The following is a 26,009-nucleotide window of genomic DNA, read 5'->3' as shown; positions in this document are numbered from 1 at the left end:
ATTAAAACAGAAAAATATTTAAGATTAACATACACCAACTTTTTACAGACACTCCAATGCTGACTCTCAAGTTATTCTGAACAAGCTATCTGTGGATTGCACGGACAAGAAAAATTTAATTACTTTTTCAAAAAAACACTAAATGTAGCTGGCATCAAGATGGTAAGTTGAAAGAAGTGTTTCCAATTAGAAATTCAACAAAGTGAAAAAAGTGATCCTTTACTAGATTCAGCAGGATTAAGACAATGAGTTTTACACTTACTATTCAATCATAAAGCTACAATAGTTGCATTAATATGTTGTCAGGAATGTTCCCCTCCCTCTTGTCTAAATGGGAGGAATGGGGTAGGAGGGGGAAGAGTTGCCATGTAGACATTATTGGAATATTAAAATATCTAAATGAGAATTACAATATTCTTATCTTCAAAGTTGTAAATTCGGGGACCATAAGCTAAGTGTCAGATTACCTGCTTTGTATACACAGGTTAGATTGAAAATATCCCCATATGAAATCCTAAAATGTTGCTATTGATTAAGTGTCTATGGAGATTCTCAGTCATCCAGGTCATAGTTATCCCAAAGGTTCTTTTTCACAAGGCAACTGGACTTTCTTGTTTTTCTTTGAAGACATTTCAAATTTTTCTTTGAAAATATTTTGCTTCTCATATAAGAAGCGAAGAGCTGAAGAAGCTTCAGGGATGAGAAGCGAAATGTCTTCAAAGAAAAACAAGAAAATCCAGTTGCCTTGTGAAAAAGAACCTTTGGGATAGCTATTGCTTAAGGCAGACAAACTTAGCTGAATTAATCAACTTCCTCAGATATGAAGTTCATGATGTAAATAGCTACGCTTCACAAACAACTGATGATATTGACAAGTATAGCTTTAACTATCTCAGTTGCAGATAGTTAAACATTTTGAGGGAGTTTTACATTATTCCAAATCCAACAGACAATTCTTCAAGGCCAATGCATATACTCCAAAAGTAGCAAGTGTAGCCAAGACATTACTTTTTAAAATGTGAATTGTGTTTAATTAAAACTAAATTCTGCTAATTACCATCCACTCAATTATTTACTCAGGAGCTGCTAAAATTTGTTAACAAATATTAGAAACACAAATTGACCCAGAAGCGACTACGAGGTCTTAGAGCTGTGCTCTTCTGATCCAAATAGCCTAACACACTTCCAGATCATCAGTCCTCTCCAAGTAATTGACTGCTTGGTTGAAAAACAAACTAAGATAGCTAAACAACACTACAGTAGCTTAGAGGAAACAATAATCAAGCACAATCTTTTCTCCAAACTTACATATCATTCTTAACTTCTGAATAAACTTACATTGTTCTTAACCCTTGGGGGGCTGTAGAGAGCGGGGATGTTACAGATTCAAGACTATAGACTCCACTTTCGCTGTAAGAACTAGTACTTGGAGATGACAAGCAAGAAGGTGACTCTGAAGTTAGATCAAGCTTCAACACTGAATCAGGGCTTTCAAGATCAGAAGTGCTGCCGTTCAACTTTGCTCTCTTCTTAGCTGCACTATTTCGAAGAGACCGAAGAGAACTGTGCATCTAAAGACAAGGAACAACACATAATCCTGTAAAGAAAAGCATGAATCCAGACATCGTCTATTACTTCTCTGTTGTAAGACATTTTAATGAATAGCAAAACTATTTGGTTATAAGATTCATTTCCTGTTTTTCTTCTGCTTTATAGTAATTTCTATTTTCTAATACGTAGTACCATTCACTACAGCATTCACCTTGAGTTAATAAATAGTACTACAGCAGAAGGCAAGCAAGAACTCCAGAATCATCTGTAACATAATTTTCTAACAATGCCTGTAAAAGATAAAAATAGGTATAAATTACCCACTGAGTCACTTGATAGTGAGATGGGTGGCATATAAATTTAATAAATGCAACAAAAAGGGCAAAACATCATGTCAACCATGTAACTATATCACTTAAGACATCCATGAGAATAAACAGAACAGACACATTTACTCCTACCTCTTCCTCATCAAGCTCTCTTTCATTGATGTTTAACTCTGAAAGATCAATCGCCAATTTCTTATCCCTTTCATTTAGCCACATGTCTTCTAGTTCTCCATTCCTTCGTCCCATTGAACTGATTTCTGTTTTATCAGGCAAGGGGCTCACCCCCCTAGGGATTGGAGGCACTGGCTTTGTTCCACTCAGGCCTCTCCTTGAAGCTGGGGTCCTTACAAAGGCAGGTTTCAGTTGAATAGGAGGAGTATCTTGAGGCTTCACCTCTGTACGAAGAGATTTAAAGGATATGTTAGCAATGTGCTGCTGATGTCCTAATAGGAGCACTTACTGATTAGTACAGAATGGAATCACTAGATAGATACTGCATTATCTGCAACAGCTTCTAAAGCTCTCAATTAATTTGTTTTTGCTCTAGAACTGCCTCAAAGAACTGGGAATATCACCACACCACATCCAGCTCATTCAGTCATTGTACTCTGACCAGGCAGCCACTGTAAAAATGGACTATGGAGACATAAAATAGTTCAGGATTAAAAAACGCACTCAGCAAAGTTGCATCCTGTTACTTGTACTATTCAACATATACACAGAAATAGTTATGAGAAATGCACATTTGTAGGAATCTACCATTACGGTTAAAATCAGGAATATCAACAATCTCCAATATGCAGATAACACAACATTGCTTGCAGAAAGCAAGGAGGAAATGCAGTGGTTAATTCTGAGACTCAAAGATGAAAGTGAAAAATTTGGATGGCGCCTTAACATCAAGAAAACAAAGATAATGACAGTTGCAGAGAACACACAGGTCAGAGTGCAGATTGACAATGAGACTGTTGAAACAGTAAAGGAATTCATCTTCTTGGGTTCTAAAATCGACCAAAGTGATGGCTGCAGCCCTGAGATCACAAGGCGTATAGCAGTTGGAAGAACTGCAATGCCTGGCATGAATAACACCTGGAAGAATAAAGATATCAGTCTCACAACCAAATGCAGATTAATGTAATATTTTTTTTCAGTTGCTGCTTATGGCTGCAAAACACAGACTCTGAAAAGGGCAGACAGGATAAGGGTGGATACCTTTGAAATGTGGTGTTGGAGGTGACTATTACGCATCCCATGGACTGCAAAAATAACAAAGAAAGAAGTCCTAGAGCAAACCTCACCAAAAATATCAGTTGAAGTCAAAATTGCCAAACAAAGGCTGTAATACTTTGGTCATGTAATAAGAGCTGACACACTCGAAAAGTCAATCATGCTGGGAGTGATCAGCGGAAAAAGGAGAAGGGGCCACCCTAGTATCAACTGTCTGGACACTATAAAAGATGACACTGGAACGACCATGGCAGATCTGAAGGAAGTGGTGTGAGACAGAGGATAGAGATTGCTGATCCATAAAGCGGCTGAGGATCGGACATGAATGAATGGCTGACAACAAAGACAATGATTATCCCTAGACATCAAATGGAAGAGTCTCTTTAAACATGCCCTCCCTGAAACAAATGCTTATCGGTTTTTAAGTTCTGCTCCCATGAAATGTGTTAAATCCTGAGACTAGTACTTCTCTTAAAAACAGTTCTAGATAACTTTAAAGAAAATACAATAGACTAGAACAGAAATATATAACTGTATGGTTTTTATTTGTACAAATTCTTATAAAGTGGCTGCAAGCTAAAAAAATAGCATATCAGAATTAAATTAGCCTAGTATCACTTTTTGTCTGTCACAAAAAAATAAGACAAAACTGATATTAGATGGTAATTTCATTTATTAGTATTGACATAGAATGTAAATTACTGCCTTTGAAGAACAGTTGTTAAAGTTTAAGAGTGAGTTGATTGCTAATGTCTTTCTTACACCTACTTCCTTTTCCCCCCCTTTCTTGGCATCTTATTTCCAGATTTTGTGCACATTATTGGAAACAGCACAGATTATTACCAAGGATGGTTACCTGCTTCCTCTCCTGATATTGGGCTGGAAAACTTCTTCTGATGTGTAGGTTTTGGAAGCCCTTCAAAGCTCTTAAGAGGCCAGGAATTAGAGAAATTAACAGCATGATCTTGTGATTTCTTAAGTGAATCTGTTGGTGGAGAGGTGTGCTTTGGACTCTGCCTGGGTGATGAAAATGGGTAGGATGGAAGAATGAATGTTCCTTGGCTAGTATGACAGCCCAGGAGAGGAGAAGCATGCTCAGGTGGGCTACAAAAGGTCCGCTGAGGCTTAAAATTGAGGCTAGTACACACTGGAAAAGACACAAAGTAGACAGTTTGCATAAAATAATCCTGAAAAACAATACTATTGGCAATCGTGTCTGATCTTTAATCTGTAAGGAGAAGAGCATGGAAGATTTTTATTTGAGTTCCTAATCCTATCAAGCAGAAGTGTTTTTAGTACTTGTTAGTCCGTATATTAAATCAGGTTATGCTAATTTTTCTTTCCTGGAACATTTTAAGTGGGGGTTGACTCTTCAGATATTGCAGCACTACAAGTCTCATACTTACTCATAATGGTTAATCCTTATGGCAACTGAAATGTAGCAACATGTGGAATACTACAAACTGCATTTCGCTGATTTGTATAACAGGATAGATACAAGACTATTTAAAAAATAAGTATGTTTTTTTTATTCCTATTTATATCCCGCTCTTCTCTGAAGACTCAGGGCGGCTTACAATCTAAGCACAAATCAATGTGCTTAGCAATAGCCTTCATTCTATGTATATGCCTGCTTATTAGGGCTTTCACCGCCCCCGCCCCCCAAGCGGCATTATTACAAAGTCAGCTTATTGCCCCCAACAATCTGGTTTTCCCCACACAGGTTATAATGAGCAAAAATAACAAAGAGCAAAGTAAGCATTAAATTAAAACATAATTTAGAAATTTGAAGATTTAACAGAGAAGCAGACTAGAAACCAATCTGACATCACACGATATTCTAAAAACAGAACAGCTGCTTAAACTTAGTGGTTATGCTTATGCTTGGCACAGGTAAAGTCAATCTCATTAAGGATTTTACTCTGCAGTGGTGGGAAAGTTCTATAAGCAGTACCCAGCTAATTAGGCTAAATATCCAAATTTGTACAGCTTAATATTGTAATTATTTGGATGTCTAATGTAATCCTATTGTAGTTGATATATTTATGGACACCTTATTATTCACAAATGTGTCTATGAATATTAGAGCCCTTATGGAGCAGAATGAAGTAGAAAAGTAATGGGGAGAAGTCTACTATCAGTGAATGTTGAATACCATCCTGAGTAGTCATGCTATTCAATACCTTTATCTTGCCATGGACTGCTAAGTCCTAGAAACTGTAGGTCAGAATCCACACTGCCACTTTTTCCACAGCTATGAGAAAAACCAAGTAGATTGGATTTCCCTGAAATATGTGGCTGATGAGAGGCCATCACACCTTTCAAGCAAAAAAGTAAAGACAGTCAGATATGTTTCCATGTCCCATTGACAATGACAAGTTTAATTCACATTTTAAAATCTATTTTAGTGTAAAGAGGATGAAAGAAAGCTGTAAAAATCCACTCTCTGCATTATTTTCTAGCAAGATATTTTATACGACAGAATAATATATCTCATATAGAACAGAAAAAATAGAACCCTTTTCCCTCATAGCATATCAAAATATTACATTTGTTTAAAGATTCTTTTAATCAGATATATAGTTTCCAAAGTAGGAGATAAAAGGAATCTCCAATACAATTTTTCTATTGACAATATTATTTATTATATTTGTAATAACTACTCACTTTATTAAACTCTGCTTGGTTTACAAAATCAGAACCAATAAAAGCAATTAAATGCACATAATCACACAAACATGCAGCCCGGACTAAACCAATCAGAAAGATAATTGATATAAATACAATAGGTACGTGTGTGTGTGTGTGTGTGTGTGTGTGTGCGTGTGTGTGTGTATGTGTAGTAACCTCAGGCCTGGGAACAAAATCACGTCTGATCATGTGGATACCTGCTTTCTGACCATCATGACTTACAACTGACATTATGGTCATAAGTCGAGGAGAACCTGTATACCATTATAAAGATCTCATTCTAAACATTTTAAAGATGTTATGCAAAACATATCAGATTTAAATTTCCTCCCCAGTACTACTTGCCAATTTAAATTTCCAGCTTTCTGCCCTACTTAGCAAATTCAGAGCAAACTGCAAGAAATGTCCTTGACTAAATTTGTCTTATAAAACTACCAACTGATAGTAAACTTTTTGTAGTACTGCACTTCTAGACACCTCCATTTCCTTCCAAAGAGTGGTAGATAGAATTCAGTGACTTCTGGGAATTGTAAGCAACAAGAGAATAGAATACACAAGCATTATGTGATATGTGAATGAATACATTAATAATTATATAATTCATTGCATTTTAATATTTACAATTTCCAGTGGCCATTTATCACTCTAACCAGGATGTAAACAGGTGTTTTACAAAAAAGAGTTGCATAATAAATATAGCTCATGGCTATATCAATATACTAACTATATATCCCATATTTATTCCCATTCATCATCATCATCATCATCATAAAGTTGGAAGGGACCTTAGAGGTCATCTACTCCAGCCCCCTGCTCAGGCAGGAAACCCTATATCATTTCAGACAAATGGTTGTCCAGTCTCTTCTTAAAAACTTCCAGTATTGGAGCATTCACAGCTTCTGGAGGCAGGTTGTTCCACTGATTAATTGTTCTAACTGTCAGGAAGTTTCTCCTTAGTTCTAGGTTGCTTCTCTCCTTGATTAGTTTCCATCCGTTGCTTCTTGTCCTGCCTTCAGCTTGACTCCCTCTCCTTTGTGGCAGCCCCTGAGATATTGGAACATTGCTATCATGTCACCCCTCACCCTTCTCTTCGTTAAACTACACATACCCAATTCCAGCAACTGTTCCCTATATGTCTTAGCCTCCAGTCCCCCGATCATCTTTGTTGCTCTTCTCTGTACTCTTTCTAGAGTCTCAACATCTTTTTTACATCATGGTGACCAAAACTGGATGCAGTATTCTAAGTGTGGCCTTACCAAGGCATTGTAAAGTGGTATTAACACTTCATGTGATCTTGATCTATCCCTCTTCACTGGCCCTTTTTTATATCTATAAAACCCATCTACCATTTGGTCCAGTTGTCGTTCAGAGGTGGGGGTAAACAAGAGATATAGTATTAAAATCAGCTGCATTGTTTATTAAAACAAGCAAATCCCAAAGTTTTATTTTCTCAAGTTAAAATTTCAGTTGATTTTAATTCTGCATTTCTTTGGGATATTCCACGAATCATCTTCTCCTATATCTTTCTAGGCAATTTTTTTTAAAAAAAATGTTTTGATTAAATTAGCACACTGCAAAAATATTCTCAGATGTTCTAATAACTAGGCAATCAATGGAGTACATGTTCTTGTCCTCTCAGTCTCATTCTGTTTTAACTACTTAAATAGAATCCTTTCCCAACATTTTAAAGATGACAGCGGGAGTACTGAACAAAAAGGAAACATCTAATCCTTTTGAGCTATGACAGACAGCTTCAAAAATGATCCGTTGCACCAGACGTCAGAATAATTTAGCAGTACCTTGTTCTGTCTTACGCAGGCCAGACAACAAAAGAGCACAGAGGAGAGGGCAAAACAGGCAGCTGGGTGGCTGAACTCTTTCTGTACTGTATCATCTATTGTACCATCATGTCAGCATAAATGACTCTGATGTTCTTAAAGCTCTATACATACTTAGTATTTCACTGGCTTACCTTGAGGAGCTCTTAATTTAGGAGAGTGAAGAAAATCATTTGATGTCAAGCACTGGAACAGAAAGAAAAGGCAAATAGTACTTACTGTATAATGTAATTTACATCTTTTTTTCATTTGCAAAATTAAGAGGAAAAAAGTACACTGACTAGAATGTAGAACCTAGATATAGTATGGGAAACCATTTGAAGTTTTCAAAAAGGATATTTTAACTAAGTTGAGTTTTTAAAGCCTGATCATTTTTGATAGCCACTTTAGTCTGGCCATAACAACTCCACTCCTCCACTGTTCTTAGGACAGTGCAAATTTAATTACATACAGAACTGAAAGTCAACTTAAGAGACCATCTAGTTTACTACAAATATTAGCCTTTATGAAACTTTTTTAATAAAAAAAATCACAACAAAAGAATAATTTCTGTACCTGCTAATTTTCCTGTATTGGTCCGTACTGTTCCTGAACTCCTATGAACAAAGCTGACTGCACAAATTCCTTTAATTGCTGTGGGGCTACTTATGTTAATCTGTAACAAAACTGAGCTCATTGGAATGTACCTAAATGTAATTATTAATCTTCTTCAAATCCTGAGAAACCTTAGCTAAAAAAATTAAAGACTGTGAAAATTTTGTTCATTTACTTTTCTTTGAACTTATCCTAACTCAAATATTATTTCAATAATCAATATAACATACTGGCTTGACCATTAGGAAGTTATTCTGAATGGTTTAAGACACTTGCATCTTATGGCCTATTTAGAAAGGCACTGTTCAAAGTCAATATCAGTTTTACCTTTGTGTTATCTATTGAATTTGATACTGATCTTTGTTTTTTTTTTCCTTTTTAAATTATTTATTTATATATCATACTTATATAGCTGCCAATCTCACAAATATTAATAGGTCTGAAACAGATGAGGAAAATAAAAGAGTATGATCATTTGAAAAACCATACACTTGCAATATAGTGACATCACCTCCATTACACTATACAAAATAAATGTCCAGAGGTGAGGTCTAAGAAAGCAGGGGTCCCCAGCTCCCGGCCCATCGACCAGTACCAGTCTGTGGCCTGATAGGAACCAGGCTGCACAGCCGGAAGTAAACAGTGGGCAAGCGAAGCTTCATCTGCATTTGCAGTTGTTCCCCAGTGCTACCACCACCACCTCAGATCACCAGGCATTAGATTTCCATAGGAACGTGAATCCTATTTTAAACTGCACATTCAAGGGATCTAGGATGCATGCTCCTCCTCACCCCACCAATCCGTGGAAAAATTGTCTTCCACAAAACCGGTCCCTGGTGCCAAAAAGGTTGAAGACTGCTGCAATAAAGGATGGACACGTATAAAACTGCTTGATGAACAGAAGTGTACAGCAAATTTAAGCAGCAGCTTCAGCTGTTGATTCAAAAACTTTCAGAACGCTTTCTACATATGAACAATCAAACTTGATTAGCCATAATGGCTTGAATAAATCTATCAAATTCAGGGCCTGCAGACTCCTGAAAGGTAGTTGCTAAGTTCAAGTTCTGCATGGGGATCATTCATACTAGACATTTTTTTTAAAAAAAATGGGTCTGATCTAGCAATTCCTCTTATCATGGTTCACTAATTAATATGGAACACAGAAGTTGTTTCTGACAGCTTTCAATTTCTTTCTTCATGGCACATATTCAAGACATTGTGATTACACATTGTCAATTTTTGTTAACACCATGCTTCTATGCAGAAATTCAGAAGAAGGAAACATATGATAGCGTTTAAACCTCAACTAATCTCCATGGTAATTTAGCTTTCCATCAATGCAAATATTCCTTCTTACATACAACTGTTAAGTTCTGCATGAAAATAAAATTTGAATAGAAGAGCAGTGTTTGGGAGGATTATGCAAATACCCAAATCATGTGCCTGAAATTCATCTATTTGAGTTTTATTTGAGTTCTTAAATAATGTCTATGAACCACTTTAATCTGGCCATAACAATGCTATTCCTGTACTGTTCTTGGGACAGTTTCAATAGATACTGAGTCTTCCAAATTGTGGTTGATACAACCACAATTGTGACCAGAATTTCCATTGCTAAACAGGGTGGCTGTTCAGTGAGTCATGCCTGATTTTACGATTTTTTGCCATGGTTGTTAAACAATTGTTAAGTGAATCATGTGGTAGTTAAGCAAATCCAGCTTCTCCCATCAACTTTGGTAATAACGTGACCCAGGGATGGTGCAACTATCATAAAAACATGCAGGTTGTCAAGTGCCCAAATTTTTATAACATGACTGTGAAGATATAGTTCAAAGTGACACAGGAGAAAGCTCTCTCCTACATCTCATATTAGTAAACTGGTAGTTTGAGAACATCATCAAAAGGACCTCTCAGCATATCTTAATTGCAGAAAAAATTCTTAACAATAAAGCAAAAGGACTTAACATGAGTTCCATAAACAAGAAATAGTGCCCAGTTAGCAGCCAACAAGTGGTGCAGATTTTTCAGCATAGGCAACAATCCTCTCTAAATGCCCTATTTTCCATTTTTTTCCTTTTAATATCCACAAAATCATTAACATGACTGTGCAGCATGGTAATCATATTCAACAAATACATTAGAAAGTAGTAGCAAAAAGGATTAAATCAAGTGATCTGGAAGCTAAGTCCTGAGGGTCTGGGTGAAAGAATAAAATTAAGAGTTACGTCATTTTTAATTGATTTAATCATATCCCACCAATATTGCACTATGGCCCTAAAGCTGCCTGCCAACAATTAAACCACAATTATGCTATTACAGTATAAAAATGTGAAATCTTAAAAATATTACTTAAAATATAAGCCATACAGTATTAAGAATACCTAAAAGTAAATCATGGCATCTGGCCCTCTCAATTCCTGGCAAATAGATGGGGAAGAAATGGAGGTAGTGACAGATTTTATTTTCCTGGGCTCCAAGATCACTGCAGATGGGGACTGTAGCCAAGAAATTAAAAGACGCTTGCTCCTGGGGAGGAAAGCCATGGCAAATCTAGACAGCACACTAAAAAGCAGAGACATCACCCTGTCAACAAAAGTGTGTATAGTCAAGGCTATGGTCTTCCCAGTTGCAATGTATGGCAGTGAAAGTTGGACCATAAGAAAGGCTGAGCACCAAAGAATTGAGGCCTTTGAACTCTGGTGCTGGAGAAGACTCCTGAGTCCCTTGGACTGCAAGGCGATCAAACCGGTCAGCCCTAGAGGAGATCAACCCTGACTGCTCTTTAGAAGGCCAGATCCTGAAGCTAAAACTCAAATACTTTGGCCACCTAATGAGAAGGAAGGACTCACTGGAGAAGAGCCTAATGCTTGGAAAGATTGAGGGCAAGAGAAGAAGGGGACGACAGAGAATGAGGTGGCTGGATGGAGTCACTGAAGCAGTAGGCGTGAGCTTAAATGGACTCCAGAAGATGGTAGAGGACAGGAAGGCCTGGAGGAATGTTGTCCATAGGGTCGCGATGGGTCGGACACGACTTTGCATCTAACAACAACAACAAAAGTAAATTTAATTGGGTCAAATTTTTGGTAATGGTAGCATGAACTTCAGCTAAAAACCAGAGTAAATGGAGTTTGAGTCTTTATTCTTTAACACAATACAAACTAGTTTTCCCTAACCTAGTACTATCCAGATATATTGACTCCACATCCTTTCAGCCCTACACAGGAAAATCAATGGGAATCTTGGCTGGTGAAAGTTTTTGCCTGAAGACACCTGGATGACTCCATATAGACTGAAGAACAATTTAAGATTCCAGGACCATAGGATGATTTTACTTACTGGTTCACTTCCTTTTGCAAAGCAAGTTTGTTTCTCAGGTCGTTCGCTCTCCCAAGGCAGTTTTCCTTTCCCAGCACTTAACACACGCCGGGGACATACTGCGTGATCTGCAAAAGGGGTAAAAGACCCAGCAGTCTCTCCAGAGTAGCTGTGGGCACTCTGGATTCGGTTGCCTTCCAGGAGCCAATCTGTGTCCGCTCCATGAGGCAAATGAAAGCCGCGCCCGTTTGCTGAGGAAGGCAGGGGGACAGCGTACTCCACAAACCACTGGTCGGTCAGCTTGGGAAGAGTTTTTCTCGCCAACCGAGCCTGCACAGCACTCATGACTCCTTCGCAATTATCCTGAAGCTCGACCACGTCCACTGCCTTGAAGATCAGGCTGGTGCGACCGGGGCCCAGGGCCGAGGCCAAAACAGCAAAAGCCTCTAGGGCGGCGTGACGAACGCGGCGCTTGCTGTCCGCCAGAGCAGGAGCAAGTGCAGCCACCAGCTTGGGCAGCTCGAAGTCCTCGCTAGGGAAGGTTAGGAGAGCAGCGATGCAGATGGCCAGGACAACCTCGCGGACCCGAGAATTGCGATGCTGCAGGTGCTCAGGGCGCAGCAGGAGATCCAGCACGGGCTGAGGGCCGGCTGCCCGCATCAGACCCAGAAAGAGTTGATGGTACTCCTGACGGATGGCCAACTTAGCATCGCCTAGCACTTTAGCTGCGGCCGCCACCAACGGCTCCAAGCGGGACCGGCTCCCCGCGGCCGGGCCTAGGCGGACAGCCAGCAGGCGCAGCCCTTCTAGCGCACCCAGCGCCACTTTGAAGTTCGAGTCGTCCAGCAACGCCCGCAGCAGGCTGAGCAGCCCAAGGAGGCTAGGTGCGGGCAAGCAGGCCAAGGCCGCACCCGGCGCCTCTCCCAAAACCCGCTTTAGCTGCTCCATGGCGCCCACGCGGCCTCGGTAGTCCTGCTGGTCCAGCAGCCGCGCGTGCAGCTCCGACGGGACCAGCCCGAAGCGCAGCGTGGCTCCCGGTTGGGTCGGCGGCGGAACGCGGCCTGCAAGAAAAGAGGCGTCGGGCGCCTCCCATTGCTCCCCGCCTCCGCGGCCTCCTGCTCCGCCGCCGCCCCCTCCTCCGCCGGAGGCACCCCCTTCCTGCTCTTCCTCTCTGGCCATGCCCCACTCCAGGGCTTTGCCCGGCTGCCCCGCCAGCCCGCCCCGAGGCCGCCGCCGCCGCCGCCGGGCCCCTCACAGGGGAGCATCGCCGTCTCCAGGGAAACGCGTCACCGCTGCTACCGCCACCTCCTTCGCCGCCTGGGCCACGACGGAGGCATCATTGCGCGTGCGCATAACGCCCAGCTGGGAAGAGAACTGCGGCGCCTGTCAATCGTTTGATAGAAAACGGAAGATAAGCCGCGGAAGAACGCTCAGGCCGGCCTCGCGGGTAGAACGTTCGTAGGAAGCCTGAGCGCGCAATGCGCGCCGGGGTATGTAGTCCAATCCCTCACGAAACAGAGAAATAGAGCTGATGGTGCTATAATTATCTACACCTAGGGAAAGTTTGTTTTTGCTTTGTTTAAAATGTAAAATTGAAAGTGGAGTAATACCTCTCCTCGTGAACAGTGAAAAGGCTGCCGAGAGTCGAAACTTTTGGGGAGGAGTCTGTGGGTCTTTAGCGGAAATGACGCAACCAGCCGTTGCCTCTTCTCTTCCGCTGCGTCTGGCTGTGTTGTTGTGCCTGAAAGGAGCCCGCTGAGGCCCCCGGCCGCCCGGGCTGCAGTCCCCTGAGTCCGGTGAGTGGCCCTCCCCCGCGATGTTAATTGTGAAGGAGGGAATGGCCGAAATGGAGGAACTTGGGCCAGAAAGAGCGTTGCTCCATAACGATATCGAGGGGGGAAAAAAACAACATAATATGAGACGGAGGTGGGAAGGGATGACTGGCTGAGGGAAGTCCTTGTTTTTCTCCGTTCCTCGTCCTACTTCGCAAATGGGTGTGATGGGTATTTGCTAAAACGTTTTGGGCTCTTCTTCCCCTGGCAAGTTAAGGTGGCTTTGTCGTCTCTACATTCTCGCTGACTGCTTTCGCACCCCACCCCCAATAGTATTGGGAACTATATATTATATAGCTATATATTATATAGAGCAGGGGTCTTCAAACTTGGCCCTTTTATGACTTGTGGACTTCAACTCCCAGAGTTCCTCAGCCAGCAAAGCTGGCTGAGGAACTCTGGGAGTTGAAGTCCACAAGTCATAAAAGGGCCAAGTTTGAAGACCCCTGATATAGAGGTTTGTATTACTAGGCCTGAATGCAAGAATAGAAAGTGATTGACTTGGTTTTCAAATGAATCTATAGCAATTTCTGTAATGTCTAGTATGTTTGTCTTGAGACTAGAATAGTGGTGTTAAAGTTGATTTGCCTTGGACTGAGGTTATCATAATCAGATATACTCGCTGGAAGTTGCTGGTTTTCAAATGTAGGGGTAGATTTTAACTTTTAGGGGGGGTATAATGTAGGGACCTGTGGTGGTTCTAAAACATTCAGGTTTTACTAATTATTGTGATAAGTGTTTTTTTTAAAATAAAATAATCGCCAGAAATGAGTGAGCATTCCATAGTCATAAAAATTCATGGAGCTCAAAGATAAGGCACTTAAAAGTTTGTGTACAGTTTAATGATTTGACACTGAAAAGTTGCTTTAGAGCAATGGGAACATAAATGCAGCTCTATAACATACATACTGGTACTAATTTAATGACTCACTGTGTTGCTTTTCTGTACACTCTAAAACAGCTTTTTAGAATTTAAAGTGCTGCCCAGCTTAGATCACATACACCGAGTAGTATAAGAGAGAGAATACATAGCCATACTATGATTATTGTTTTATTGCTATCTTTAGGCAGGCTTGTTATTTTTTGCTTTATACTAGTAATGTTTCAGACTCAAATTTTCTATTTCAGTCCAGTTCTTTTTTTTTTAACTGTTATTCAAACACTTCATCGGTAAATAATTGCAAATAAAAGTAGTTTGTGTATCTGCGTACACACACACAGGTGTGTGTGTGTCTGTGTGTGAAAGGAATATAATTTGGATATGTAGACATATGAGAATATGAAAATCTCTTTACAATAGAGAGTTTCAGTAGTTCTATTCAAAAAGGTTGAGATACTCATACGTATTGAGAAAGATAAAGAAGCTCAGTGATTTTTTAAAAATAGGAATGATTTGAAATAAAATGCAAAGAGAATAATCTGTTGACATTCATAATCAAGAGAGAGGTATTCCATAATGTTAATATCATATTGGAAAACCAGTACATTCTGGTTCCATTCACTTCATAAAACAACTTTTGCAAGAGATTCCTTGAATGGACAAATCTGATTGGAGTACATAGGTACCAAGCCATAAAGTAGAACTTTAAAATTCACCTAGAAATCCATTGGTAACCAATGCAGTGTCTATAAAATTAGAATAACGTGACTCAAGTGGCTAATGCCTTTCAATAAACAGATTGCATTTTGCACCAGATGCAGTTGCATTGCATTGTGACAAGGGCACAAGTCCCTATATTGCTTTGAATATGTCAAAAGTATATTAGTTAAAAATTATGAAAGTGTGTTTTAAATTAAATTTATTTTAACAGATGGACCAGTCATCTCCAACCTATATGATTGCTAATTTAATACCCCTGCATTCAGAGCAACTCCTGCAAGGCCTGAACTTACTCCGCCAACACCATGAACTTTGTGATGTCATCCTTCGGGTTGGAGACGTCAAGATCCATGCCCATAAAGTTGTGCTTGCTAGTATCAGTCCATATTTCAAAGCCATGTTCAGTGGCAATCTCTCTGAAAAAGAAAACTCAGAAGTAGAATTCCAGTGCATTGCAGAAGCAGCTCTGCAGGCCATAGTGGAATATGCCTATACTGGGACTGTATTCATATCACAGGACACCGTGGAATCACTTCTGCCTGCTGCCAATCTCTTGCAAATCAAGCTTGTGCTGAAAGAATGTTGTACCTTTTTAGAAAGTCAGCTGGATCCTGGCAATTGTATTGGTATTTCCCGTTTTGCAGAGACGTATGGCTGTCATGATCTGTACTCGGCTGCCAATAAATATATTTGTCAGAACTTTGAAGATGTTTGTCAGACAGAAGAGTTCTTTGAACTTACCCATTCTGAGCTGGATGAAATTGTTTCCAATGACTGTTTGAATGTGGTTACAGAGGAAATGGTTTTTTATGCACTGGAATCTTGGATCAAATATGATGTGCAGGAGCGTCAGAAATTTCTGGCGCAGCTACTTCATTGTGTACGGTTGCCTCTGTTGAGTGTTAAATTTCTCACAAGACTTTATGAAGCCAATCATCTCATTCGTGATGACCATACCTGTAAACACCTGTTGAATGAAGCCCTGAAGTACCATTTCATGCCTGAACACAGGCTTTCGTATCAGACTGTACTAACTACAAGTCCTCGCTGCCCTCCTAAAGTACTCTGTGCAGTGGGGGGGAAAGCTGGACTCTTTGCTTGTTTGGAAAGGTGAGAAATAACAGCCACAACAACAAAAATATGGGTTTAAGCAGGCTTGTCTTGCTAATGTCTTCTCTTCACAAGTCAAGGTAGCTAGCAGAGCCTATCTCTGAGGAAAACTGTATAGGTTTTGACAACCTTCAGTTGCTTGTCTGGAATGCAGAAGCCTTAGAATAGCAGATAATTGACCAAGGAGTTACAATTTGGAATGTTCTTCATTTTGCTGCTGTTCTCACTGTCACAGCCTTGTAAAAATTATTAGCATTCCTTTAGTCCAGGAGTATATTTATATCTTAATCATATCAGTCTAATAATTTATCCCATTTACTAAAAAAGGAAAGAGATTTCAGGGTTTCCCCCCCACAATTAAGTGGTGGTAGAAATAAGAACAAAATTGAACTGCAAATCTAATTTCTATTCCATTAGAAGTATGAATGGTCTTATTATTCTTGATTGTCAACTGTTAGGGTTGTTACCACAACAAAGAACTATGTTGAGGTTCATTATTCTGTAATTAGTTTCATTGCCTAAAATTGTTAGCTGTAGAATGTATGATTGAGTTCATATCTGGAAAGTCAACAACCCACTTATACCCCTGCCTTACCTTTTGAGGCCTATATTTTACTTGACTACATTATCTCCAGATACTGAGTAGTAGTCAGTTTATTAATTAATCACCATGGAATGGATGCAGCTATTAGTTTAAATTCCCTTTCTTCCTGGTAATCCTTTTGCTCAGCTAAAGATTTAGGAGATCTTACAGAACAGATTTTGTGTGAGCTGCTTATACATTTAACTTTCTTTTGCACCAGCAGTAAAGACTATGAAGGATAGATGAGAAACTAGCTAGGATGGGCTTACTCTTCAAATTTTGCCCATTTAACAGAATCTAAGTTTATGTATTTACTAAACAAATTTATATAGCCACTGAACTCACACATGGGTGACACTGGTGACTTATAACATTTAAAAACACTTAAATAACCCATGAATAATTCCACTCCCATGGCAACAACAAAATCAAATCAGCCACTTGACTGCCTTTATCTCCATTGATGGACCATATTGTTAGGACTTTTCAGTTCCAGTGAGCAATCTTTTCATTAAAGAGGTGAGCTGTTTTTCAGAACAATAAAGCTCTGCTTTGATAAAGTTTGAGTGATACAACGTGTTGTGCTCCAAGGAAGATTTTGTGAAAATGTTCCCTATGTATTCTTGGAGCAAATCTTAAATGATTACATTCTTAGTTTAATTTCATATAAATAAATATTACAAGTAACATTATTTTTAAGATTTGTTATCCTGAATTTCTTTCCATTTCTTATGATTTAGAGACTGGTTATATACTTCACAATGAGCAGTGGTTTGTTTATAATTAAATGAATATACTACAGAGATCACACATAACTGTTAAACCACCAGCTATTATTTACAAGCCACAGTGACTTACCTTAAACATGAAGCCCAAGCCAAACCATATATGGCTTAACACAAAACAATAATTCAATTACAATGTTTTTGTGTGTAGGGGCCCGTTTAGAAGATGGTTCAGTATCAAGCAACTCAAACCAGCATTTTTTTAAAAAAAAATGTTTGAAATAAGAGACATAGAGTAAAAGTGTTTAAATTCCAATGGGGTAGCAGCTCTTGATATATTGAAATTCCGTTTTGCCTCATGATTGTTTTTTGTCTTCTTCAGTGTTGAAATGTATTTTCCTAAGAATGACTCTTGGATAGGCTTAGCACCTCTGAGTGTTCCTCGCTATGAATTTGGAATCTGTGCCCTTGATCAGAAAATCTATGTAATAGGAGGAATTGCAACCCACAAGTGTCAAGGCATCAGTTATCGGAAACATGAAAGCTCTGTGGAATGTTGGGATCCTGATACAAACACTTGGACATCAATTGAGAGTATGAATGAGAGTCGAAGTACTCTGGGTGTAACAGTTTTGTCACGAGAAATCTATGCCTTGGGAGGTTACGATGGGCAGTCCTACCTGCAATCAGTGGAGAAGTATATTCCAAAGGTGAAGGAGTGGCAGCCTGTTGCACCAATGAACAAAACTAGGAGTTGCTTTGCTGCAGCTGTTTTAGATGGAATGATTTATGCCATTGGGGGCTATGGTCCAGCTCATATGAACAGGCAAGTGCATGTTTAAGCTTGCAATTATATATTATTATTATATATTACATTTATTGATTTAATTTGATCACATTTATATGGCCACCCTCTCATGGAAAGCAACTCTGGGTGGTATACTGCAGAACAGAAATATGCAGGACCCTCTACCCTATTAATTATTCCCAGGGTAACAATGTCTTGTTTAATTCATGCTTTAGGTAATTTGTCTAAAGAATTCCTTGGGATTGTTTGCTAAATTATACTTGTGTTTTTCTTCAAAACCTGGGGAGAAGAAATTATATGTTTGGTTAGGTTTTAAATCATATTGTGGTATTTATTGGTCACGTGCATGCACACGTCAGAAACCAAGCGTTCATTCTAACTAAATGCCCTTTATGAGAGCAACTGGTTGATGATGTAAGATTAATTATATGATAATCCAGCCCTGTATAGTGCAACATAATTTCAATACTGTAGCCTGGGGTTGTGTTCTTGTGATAATAGTACTAGCCATATTTTTTGAAATGCCACATTTTTGCAAGTGTGTTGTGCAAATGCACTTGGGGCTAGTTTATTGTTGAGTGTGCTCTGTTAATCCAATTTTCTAAAATATTAGGGAAAGAATAATTAACTGTGGATAACAGCATAATGTGAACACAGTATGGTAATTTTTCCTATATGTCTGCTGCTTTAAATTAGAGCAAAATTTCCCCAGATTAAACACTTACAAAATTAGAGTCCAACTTGGTAACAACAGTAGATTTTACGTCATTTAATTCTAAGCCAATCCATTCTGTAGATTTTTAATAGGCAATTCTCATTTTAAAAAAGTTAAATCTGAAGTTAAAATTGTTCTAAAACTGAAGCAGAACTTGGTTATGTAAAGACCATTACAAACATGGAATAACACTGCTGCAGTATAATGTTCAGGTAAATCCCTTTCCTGTTGTAGAAAAACAATGTCACAGTATCTAGAAGAACATAAATTAGTATGTGATTTGTATGTGATTAATACTAAGAGTGCTTGAAAGTTCTGGAATGAAATGAAGCAGCCTCTGGAAGGGAGTATATTGCTGTGATTTATGGCCTGTTTGAAGGAAGACAGGTTTGTGTTTCCCAAATGCCAGGGGTTTTTTTGTTTTTTGTTTTGGTGGTGGTGGTGGGGGGGGGGGTTTGCCAGCATTATAGGCAGACCATTGGCTGCATTTTTTTTAAATTTTGGGATAACATTAGCTTGTTGAGCTATTTATGAGATCAAGAGAATGATAAGATCTAAAGTAATAATTCATATTACTTTAGAGAAGCAACCTAGAACTAGGGAAATTTCACCGAATACTTAAGCCATATTCAATCCTTTCTCTTCTTTTGGCCCCTGATTTCCATCTTGAATTTAGAGGTTTATGTGCTATCAAAATACGTTGACTATAATTTGTATTATAGACTATCTCAAGAGGCCATTGAAGCTGCATTCATGTGGGAATTGCAACTTGCTGGTTATCCCTCATGAACGCAGCTACAGTACTATCTTGTAGTAATCAGTAGAAACTCTTGTCATTAAATTCTGTTGTTTGTTTCCATCTGCAGTGTGGAACGTTATGATCCCAACAAGGACTCCTGGGAAGCAGTTGCACCAATGGCAGACAAGAGAATAAACTTTGGTGTTGGGGTTATGCTAGGCTTCATTTTTGTAGTTGGAGGGCACAATGGTGTTTCTCACTTGTCCAGCATTGAGCGGTATGATCCACACCAAAACCAATGGACTATTTGTCATCCAATGAAGGAACCCCGAACTGGTAATAAACTATTCAGTTTATTATCTAAATTGCTCCTGTTCAACTGAATTTTGTTATTCTTTTTTCACGTCACTTTGGGAGCAATTAAGTTTTATTTTAAACGAATACATCATTACTGTGTTCTCCCTTACTGTGCTATTTCTATGCAAATGGGATATCATGTAAGAATGCCCCAAAGTGCTATTCAGTTATCTTTTCCTATGCTTACTATGATAAACCAAAAAACCCTGGAAAAAGGAAGAGAGAGATTTACTTGAATAGCATTTATATCATCAGAACTTTAAGACACAGATAAGCAAACTATTTACAACCAAAGATTGCATTTCTTTTAATGAATCCAACTAAGCTGATTTTTTTTCCTTACTCCTAGTAACTTCTATCATTCTATCCTCTTTTTGTAAGGCAATTATGTGTTTGGGAACTACTCCATATTTTTGAATTTGCAAACATAACTTTATGCTTGTGCTGCAGAATCACCCTTATTTCCATCCTGCTACTTTATTATTTGGCTCAGGTGTTAGGGTCGCAACAAATCACAGCGAACTATGAAGCACAGTCTGTAAAAGTAAATCTTCCTCTGGAAATAGCACATCCTTCTCTCCCTCTTGTCCTGGCAGCTAACGGGTATGGTGCAGGCAAATTTTGCAGAGTCCAAGGGGAAGCTAAGCTTATGAAGAGAATAGGCACGCAAGAGAAATGACTGGAGAAGGATGATGTCAGGAATAGATGGCTGTCCTTGCAAGGTCTCTCCCCTAATTCTAAATGTTCACAGCCGAATCATTTCTGGAGAGACAGCAACCACTTACTCACCTGGTTATCTGGGAGCAGTTTGACCATGTTGGACCTGAGGAAGTGGACAGTGTCCTCAGAGCTGTTATCACAACTGATTGATTATTTATTAGATGCTAGAGAATATGGCCATTTCAACTCGTATTTTCAAGGATAAACTGGTGCTTTCTTCCTGAACCAAAACTCTTTATGGGAGTAAAAGCATAACCTGGAGGCCTAGGTTTTGTTCCAGAAAGCATCTTTTGCCTAACTCATTTTCATGATATTAAAGTAATATTTGCCATTTTTATTCTGAGTTTCCTGTACTATCGTCTTTTGCTAGGCTCCATAATAGAGAAGGGCAGTGAAGAGATGAGTTGAAGGGAGAATTTTATGGTGTTCCTCTCTCAAGAAAATATCTGACCTTTGGACATTTTCCACCCTCCATATTACAACATTCATTATGATGATTAGGTTTTTACTTACCTTTTTTTTATACATGTAACTAAAAATGGTGAACATATGTAATACTCCTGCATCCCATTTTCCTCATAACAACCACAAGTTCTTTAACACTTATTTAAATTATGGGGTTTTCTGAGTTTGCATGTTTTTCCCATGAAAAGGACTTGATTTTCTAATGTTAAATATATATATACATGTGTGTATTCTTTTTTTCTTTCCCAATAGGAGTTGGTGCAGCTGTAATTGATACATATCTTTATGTAGTTGGTGGACACTCAGGTTCGTCCTATCTTAACACTGTACAGAAATATGACCCTATATCTGATAACTGGCTGGACACTGCTGGTATGATGTACTGCCGTTGTAATTTTGGCTTGACTGCACTTTGAAGAATACCTTTGAGGACACAAGTAGCACTGAAGATGCCTGACCTGTACAAAGCAGAAGCTGTATTTCTTCAAGATGGGAGAAAGGAGAGATGACTTAATTGTAATGCAAACAGGTGAACCCCAAGCAAGAATTGGATATTGTTGATAGGAAAGAAATGGAAGGAGGGAATATGGAACTGTCTTTCTAATGGGGATCCAAATTGCATACTGTTATTGACATGAAATAATCTATCTTTATAAAAGAAGCACTGTGTTGTCTGCAATAGGCAAATAAATTCCCAAACTCAGAGCTTTGATCTTTCTCTTCCTGTGACTGGCATAGGTAATATTGCTAAAGGGGTGGGATCATTTGACTATGTTGCACAATCTTAATAGATGTCTGTCTCCATATTTACATAGAGACCATGATTGCTTCACATTTTTTATGAACAGTTAAAGGGCTGCCTTTTCCCTCCACCCATTACGCAGGTTTTGTAAATATCTGATACTGTAATTTGTTTATCTGCACTTAATACGCCTCCTTCTTTTGGGGTGGAGGGGTAACTTACTGGAGAATAAGAATGGATAGCTATTTTCAGCTCAATGCATTTAAAGTTTTATTTTTATTCTTATACTATTTGGATGTACTGTCTGTACATCTAAAAGGTAACCCTTCTCGCCCTTTATCTGAAGACCTACAGCTTATAGGCTGGTAGAGAAAGTCCGTGTGTCTTGGGTTTTATTAAATTAATGTGTAATGATATACCAGCACACATGTAACTGTTTCAAAAAGAAATATCTTCCACCTCTGTGCATAAATTTATGGTACGTAGCCCACAAGTGACTACAAAGAATGTACAACCAAATTTTCAGTGTATTGACTGACATGGTGCTAAACAATTAGATTGTTGAGATTGCTAGAAATATTAAGAGGGATTGATTGAATATGTACAGCATTGGACTAAGACAAAATTTTGAGTAAATACATTTTTTTTGCCACTGGTGATCCACAGGATATGCCAGATTGAAATATAACTATTTTTCTTCCCTATTGCTGTGAAATTATCAAGTTTTTCTTTTGCTAATATTTCTTAGATGAGCATGTTTGGAGAACAGAAGTCTGAACAGATTAGAGAATGGAGGGAGTATTGATTTCCTTAGAGATAGTTCTCTTCCTTAAAAAGTGAATTAGGTAACAATATTGGATAGTTATCCCTGCATTCTTAACAGTTCCCCAAACATTGCTTTGAGCAGTTCTAGAACTCAGCAGAACTTTTCAGTTGTGGTTGGATTGTTCTGTAATTGGACAATTCCTCTAATAAACTGAAATCTGGTCATTGATCATCTTGAAACCCACTGTTAAGGTTCTAAGAGAACAAAGCATGAGCTTATCTTTTAATATTATTTCACATAGATAACAAACTGTTTCTACAGTTTTCTCTTTCAGGTATTTTTCAATGTATATTTCTGTTTTGTCGAAAGAGTTGTACTTCGGTTTATTCTTGTCTTGCCTTTTCTCTCTTTGGAAGTACATCTCTCCTCATCTCCCTTTAGCACAATTTTTGGTAGTGTTCACAAACATGCAATAATAAGATGTGTGGCTGACCTGTATTTTGAGCCTTTTACTTCTATCTATATGAAAGGGGAGATTGTGAACTAGAAACGTGTGCTCTGTAATAAGAATGGCAGCTAAACAAGCTGCAAAAGCTCTTCTTCTTCCATGAGCTAATCAATGTTGTGATTAAAACCAGAAGAGCACACTTCTTAAACTACTTAACATCATTTTTCTACCAACACTTGAAGATGTTATCAAATCCTAAAACCTATTTGTTCACTTAAGCAGAGTTTTGAAGCAACTATGAAACAAGCAATTTGTAATACGCTAGTTGATACCTGTTATGCAGCAATAATAGCATAATGCAACATGTACCTTGATTTTTTTTAATGCATGGAATTGTGTGCTTAGGACATCCTCATTCATTTCAGTGAAACTCATTTGAGAGATCTGGATTCTGAAGAAGGCAATCATGTAACAATAGAAGCAATTACTTGTTGTGGATCAATGGCTATTCAATTTGCATTCATAAAAATGCAAAGTTAAATTGTTTTTCAGTCTTAGGTCTTTCTTCAAGCTGCCTTTGAATTTAGAAAAATATATTGATACTTGATAGTTGTTTGAGAAGGTACTCAGTGAAAATCTGGGAATCAAATAAAACAGCTCTGAACAAGGAGAGAGAAAGAAAAATGCTCATGGAGAGGAAAATACTAAAAAAAACATAGCTGAAGGATTTAAGACACTTTCACCTCTGGTTATCTGCCTTGTTCATGCATGGTTTGCAAAGAATCCACTCAAACTGCTTTAACTGGCCAGTCTGAACATCAGGGTTGAGGATATTTTTTGCTTTTGTTTTAAAAAAGGGAGTGCAGTGACAACATTTGATATTCTTTAGCAGCCCCTTTGGGTGATAGCATGTACCCAGTAAGAAGTCAATTACTCTAAATATAGCACTTTTTGAATTATTAGTAATCTCCAGGCGGTTTGAGGGTAGCCCTTATTGTGCAGTTCAACTAAGGACATTGTTGATTTATTTGAGTCTACCTTAATATTTGTCCATAAGGAGATTTGGTTGATTGCTTTAATTATGTAGACCATCTGTATTAAAAACAACTTAAGGCACAAATAGCTATTTTTAATCACAATTAGATTAATTCACTATTGCAGTAGATACTATCTCTGTAGCAAATACAGGGAATAATATATTTAAATGAACTCATCATAGTCACTTCTCTTTCACCATTCACTGAACTGCTCAAGTGTAGATAAATTGGACAACCAATTTTAACATTTGTAGCCTGCAATAAGCTGCTTATAGCTCAGCATTACAGAGAAAGCTTTTCCTAAAATAGTACCTACCTTAACATTCAGTTCCACAAAACCATTCAAGTGACTTACTTAATGATTAAGCAAAAGCACTTTAACATTTCCTGGCTGTTTGATTTGGAAGAAAAATAACCCACAGCTTTGTACATACGTAATATAGAGTAGCATTATATACATATGTAATACAAGTAATCCTCAACCTTACGACCACAATTGGGATGGAACTTCCATCTCTATGTGAGGTGGTTGTTAACTGAATCATCCCCAATTTTATGATCTTTTTTGCTGTGGCCATTAAGCAAATCACTGCAGTCATTCTTTGAAGCTGGCTTGCCCCATTGAATTTGTCGGAAGCCAACTGGGCATGTCTCAGATGCTGATCATGTAATCTTGGGATGCTGCAGCCATTGTAAATAAATATGGGTTGCCAAGCATCCAAATTTTGAGCATGTGACCATGGAGACACTGCAACAGTCATAAGTATGAGGAGCGGTCATAAGTCACTTTTTTCAGCACAGTCATCACTTTGGTTACTAAACTAAGTTAAGGAGTGCCTATACTCTTGATTGATGTTCATAGGTCTTAAAGTTGCCAAGCTTGGGGACCCCTGAGCTAGAGTGTAAGATTGGAGCATTGCAGTGGCTAAATATTTTTGTTATGTGGCAAACCTAGGCAGTCTTCTATTTCTATTTTTTTTCTTCTCTATTTTTTGTTCTACACCATCTACTAAGGCTCATTTGTTAACTCCTTCCATTCTATGACAGAATATGAGCTCACTCTCCTACTTGCCTTAAATTTTTCACTGATAAAAGAACAGAGAAATAATTCCTTTCTTTGCCTTACATGCTATTCTCTGTTTTCACTTCTCTGACCCAATTCTATACCTTCATGCACAATAGTTTTTAGTAGGATTCTGACCTTCACAGAGGGATTTATTTTGGATGTTAGGAGACAGGTGTTGTTGTTTTATGTTTGCATTCTCCTACCAGCAGAGTTTCATGTTCTTTCTCTGCCATCCTTCTTTACAAAGATGGTAGTTGAGTGGGAAGCCACTAGATAATTTTCTCCTTTGTTTGCTAAATGAGGTCATGTTCTGTTGTTGCTACAGTATTTCATTTGAATGTGCACTGTTAATAAATAAATTTATGAAGGCAAAAAAGTTTGGTTGTATTTCTTTAAAATATCTAACTTGATTATCTTCATCTTTAAATACCACAGATAAACCAGAAATACTCTTTAGCAAACACTTTTATTTCAATTTGCTAAACCAAATTAGATAGTAATCTAAGGATAACTTACTTGCCTGTCCCTAGAACGCTGCATGACATGATATTCAGCTGCAATTGGCCTTGTTTTTGCTCAGTATCTGATTTTTTTTTTGGGGGGGGGGTATTATTTAAAAATAAGCAATCAATCAAGTTAAGGTCCCATTTACACTTGGGAGAAGGAATTTGGAAAAGGAATTCGGGAGGATTCTGAAGCCATTCCATTTCATTAGCCATAACCAGGCAAAAAATACCCTATCCACCGATGA

The 26,009-nt window shown here is 38.4% G+C and overlaps 2 protein-coding genes and 1 long non-coding RNA gene across 6 annotated transcripts in view; 2 read left to right on the top strand and 1 right to left on the bottom strand.

The window, feature by feature from the left end:
* Positions 1 to 12,762, bottom strand: part of TOGARAM1 (TOG array regulator of axonemal microtubules 1) — a 44,443-nt gene extending 31,681 nt beyond the window's left edge. For 2 of the 4 annotated variants that reach the window (XM_081331731.1, XM_081331732.1), the window contains exons 1-6: positions 11,567 to 12,755; positions 7,771 to 7,822; positions 5,291 to 5,425; positions 3,964 to 4,254; positions 2,013 to 2,275; positions 1,339 to 1,571 (exon numbers count right to left, since the gene is read on the bottom strand). In XM_081331731.1, the coding sequence (XP_081187857.1) occupies positions 1,339 to 1,571; positions 2,013 to 2,275; positions 3,964 to 4,254; positions 5,291 to 5,425; positions 7,771 to 7,822; positions 11,567 to 12,724 (2,132 nt within the window). In that variant the 5' untranslated portion in view covers positions 12,725 to 12,755. Of the gene's footprint in view, positions 1 to 1,338; positions 1,572 to 2,012; positions 2,276 to 3,963; positions 4,255 to 5,290; positions 5,426 to 7,770; positions 7,823 to 11,566 lie in introns of all 4 variants that reach the window. The other 2 variants (XR_014026982.1, XM_081331733.1) reach the window with 2 other exon arrangements.
* On the top strand, positions 103 to 3,970 carry LOC308670331. The gene is made up of 3 exons (XR_014026997.1): positions 103 to 162; positions 1,535 to 1,644; positions 3,913 to 3,970. It is a non-coding gene; the product is annotated as an uncharacterized lncRNA (long non-coding RNA).
* Positions 12,763 to 13,251: 489 nt separating the features above from the next.
* On the top strand, positions 13,252 to 25,634 carry KLHL28 (kelch like family member 28). Its single transcript, XM_081331788.1, has 5 exons — positions 13,252 to 13,341; positions 15,189 to 16,087; positions 17,778 to 18,221; positions 19,785 to 19,993; positions 21,452 to 25,634. The coding sequence occupies exons 2-5, from the start codon at positions 15,189 to 15,191 to the stop codon at positions 21,613 to 21,615; spliced, it is 1,716 nt and encodes a 571-aa protein (XP_081187914.1). The 5' UTR covers positions 13,252 to 13,341; the 3' UTR covers positions 21,616 to 25,634.
* The last annotated feature ends 375 nt before the right edge of the window (positions 25,635 to 26,009 follow it).

Source organism: Vipera berus (genome assembly GCF_964194415.1).
Source record: "Vipera berus genome assembly, chromosome: 1".
In the NCBI taxonomy this organism is placed as follows: Eukaryota; Metazoa; Chordata; class Lepidosauria; order Squamata; family Viperidae; genus Vipera; species Vipera berus.
This window is presented reverse-complemented; position numbering and strand designations above follow the sequence as displayed.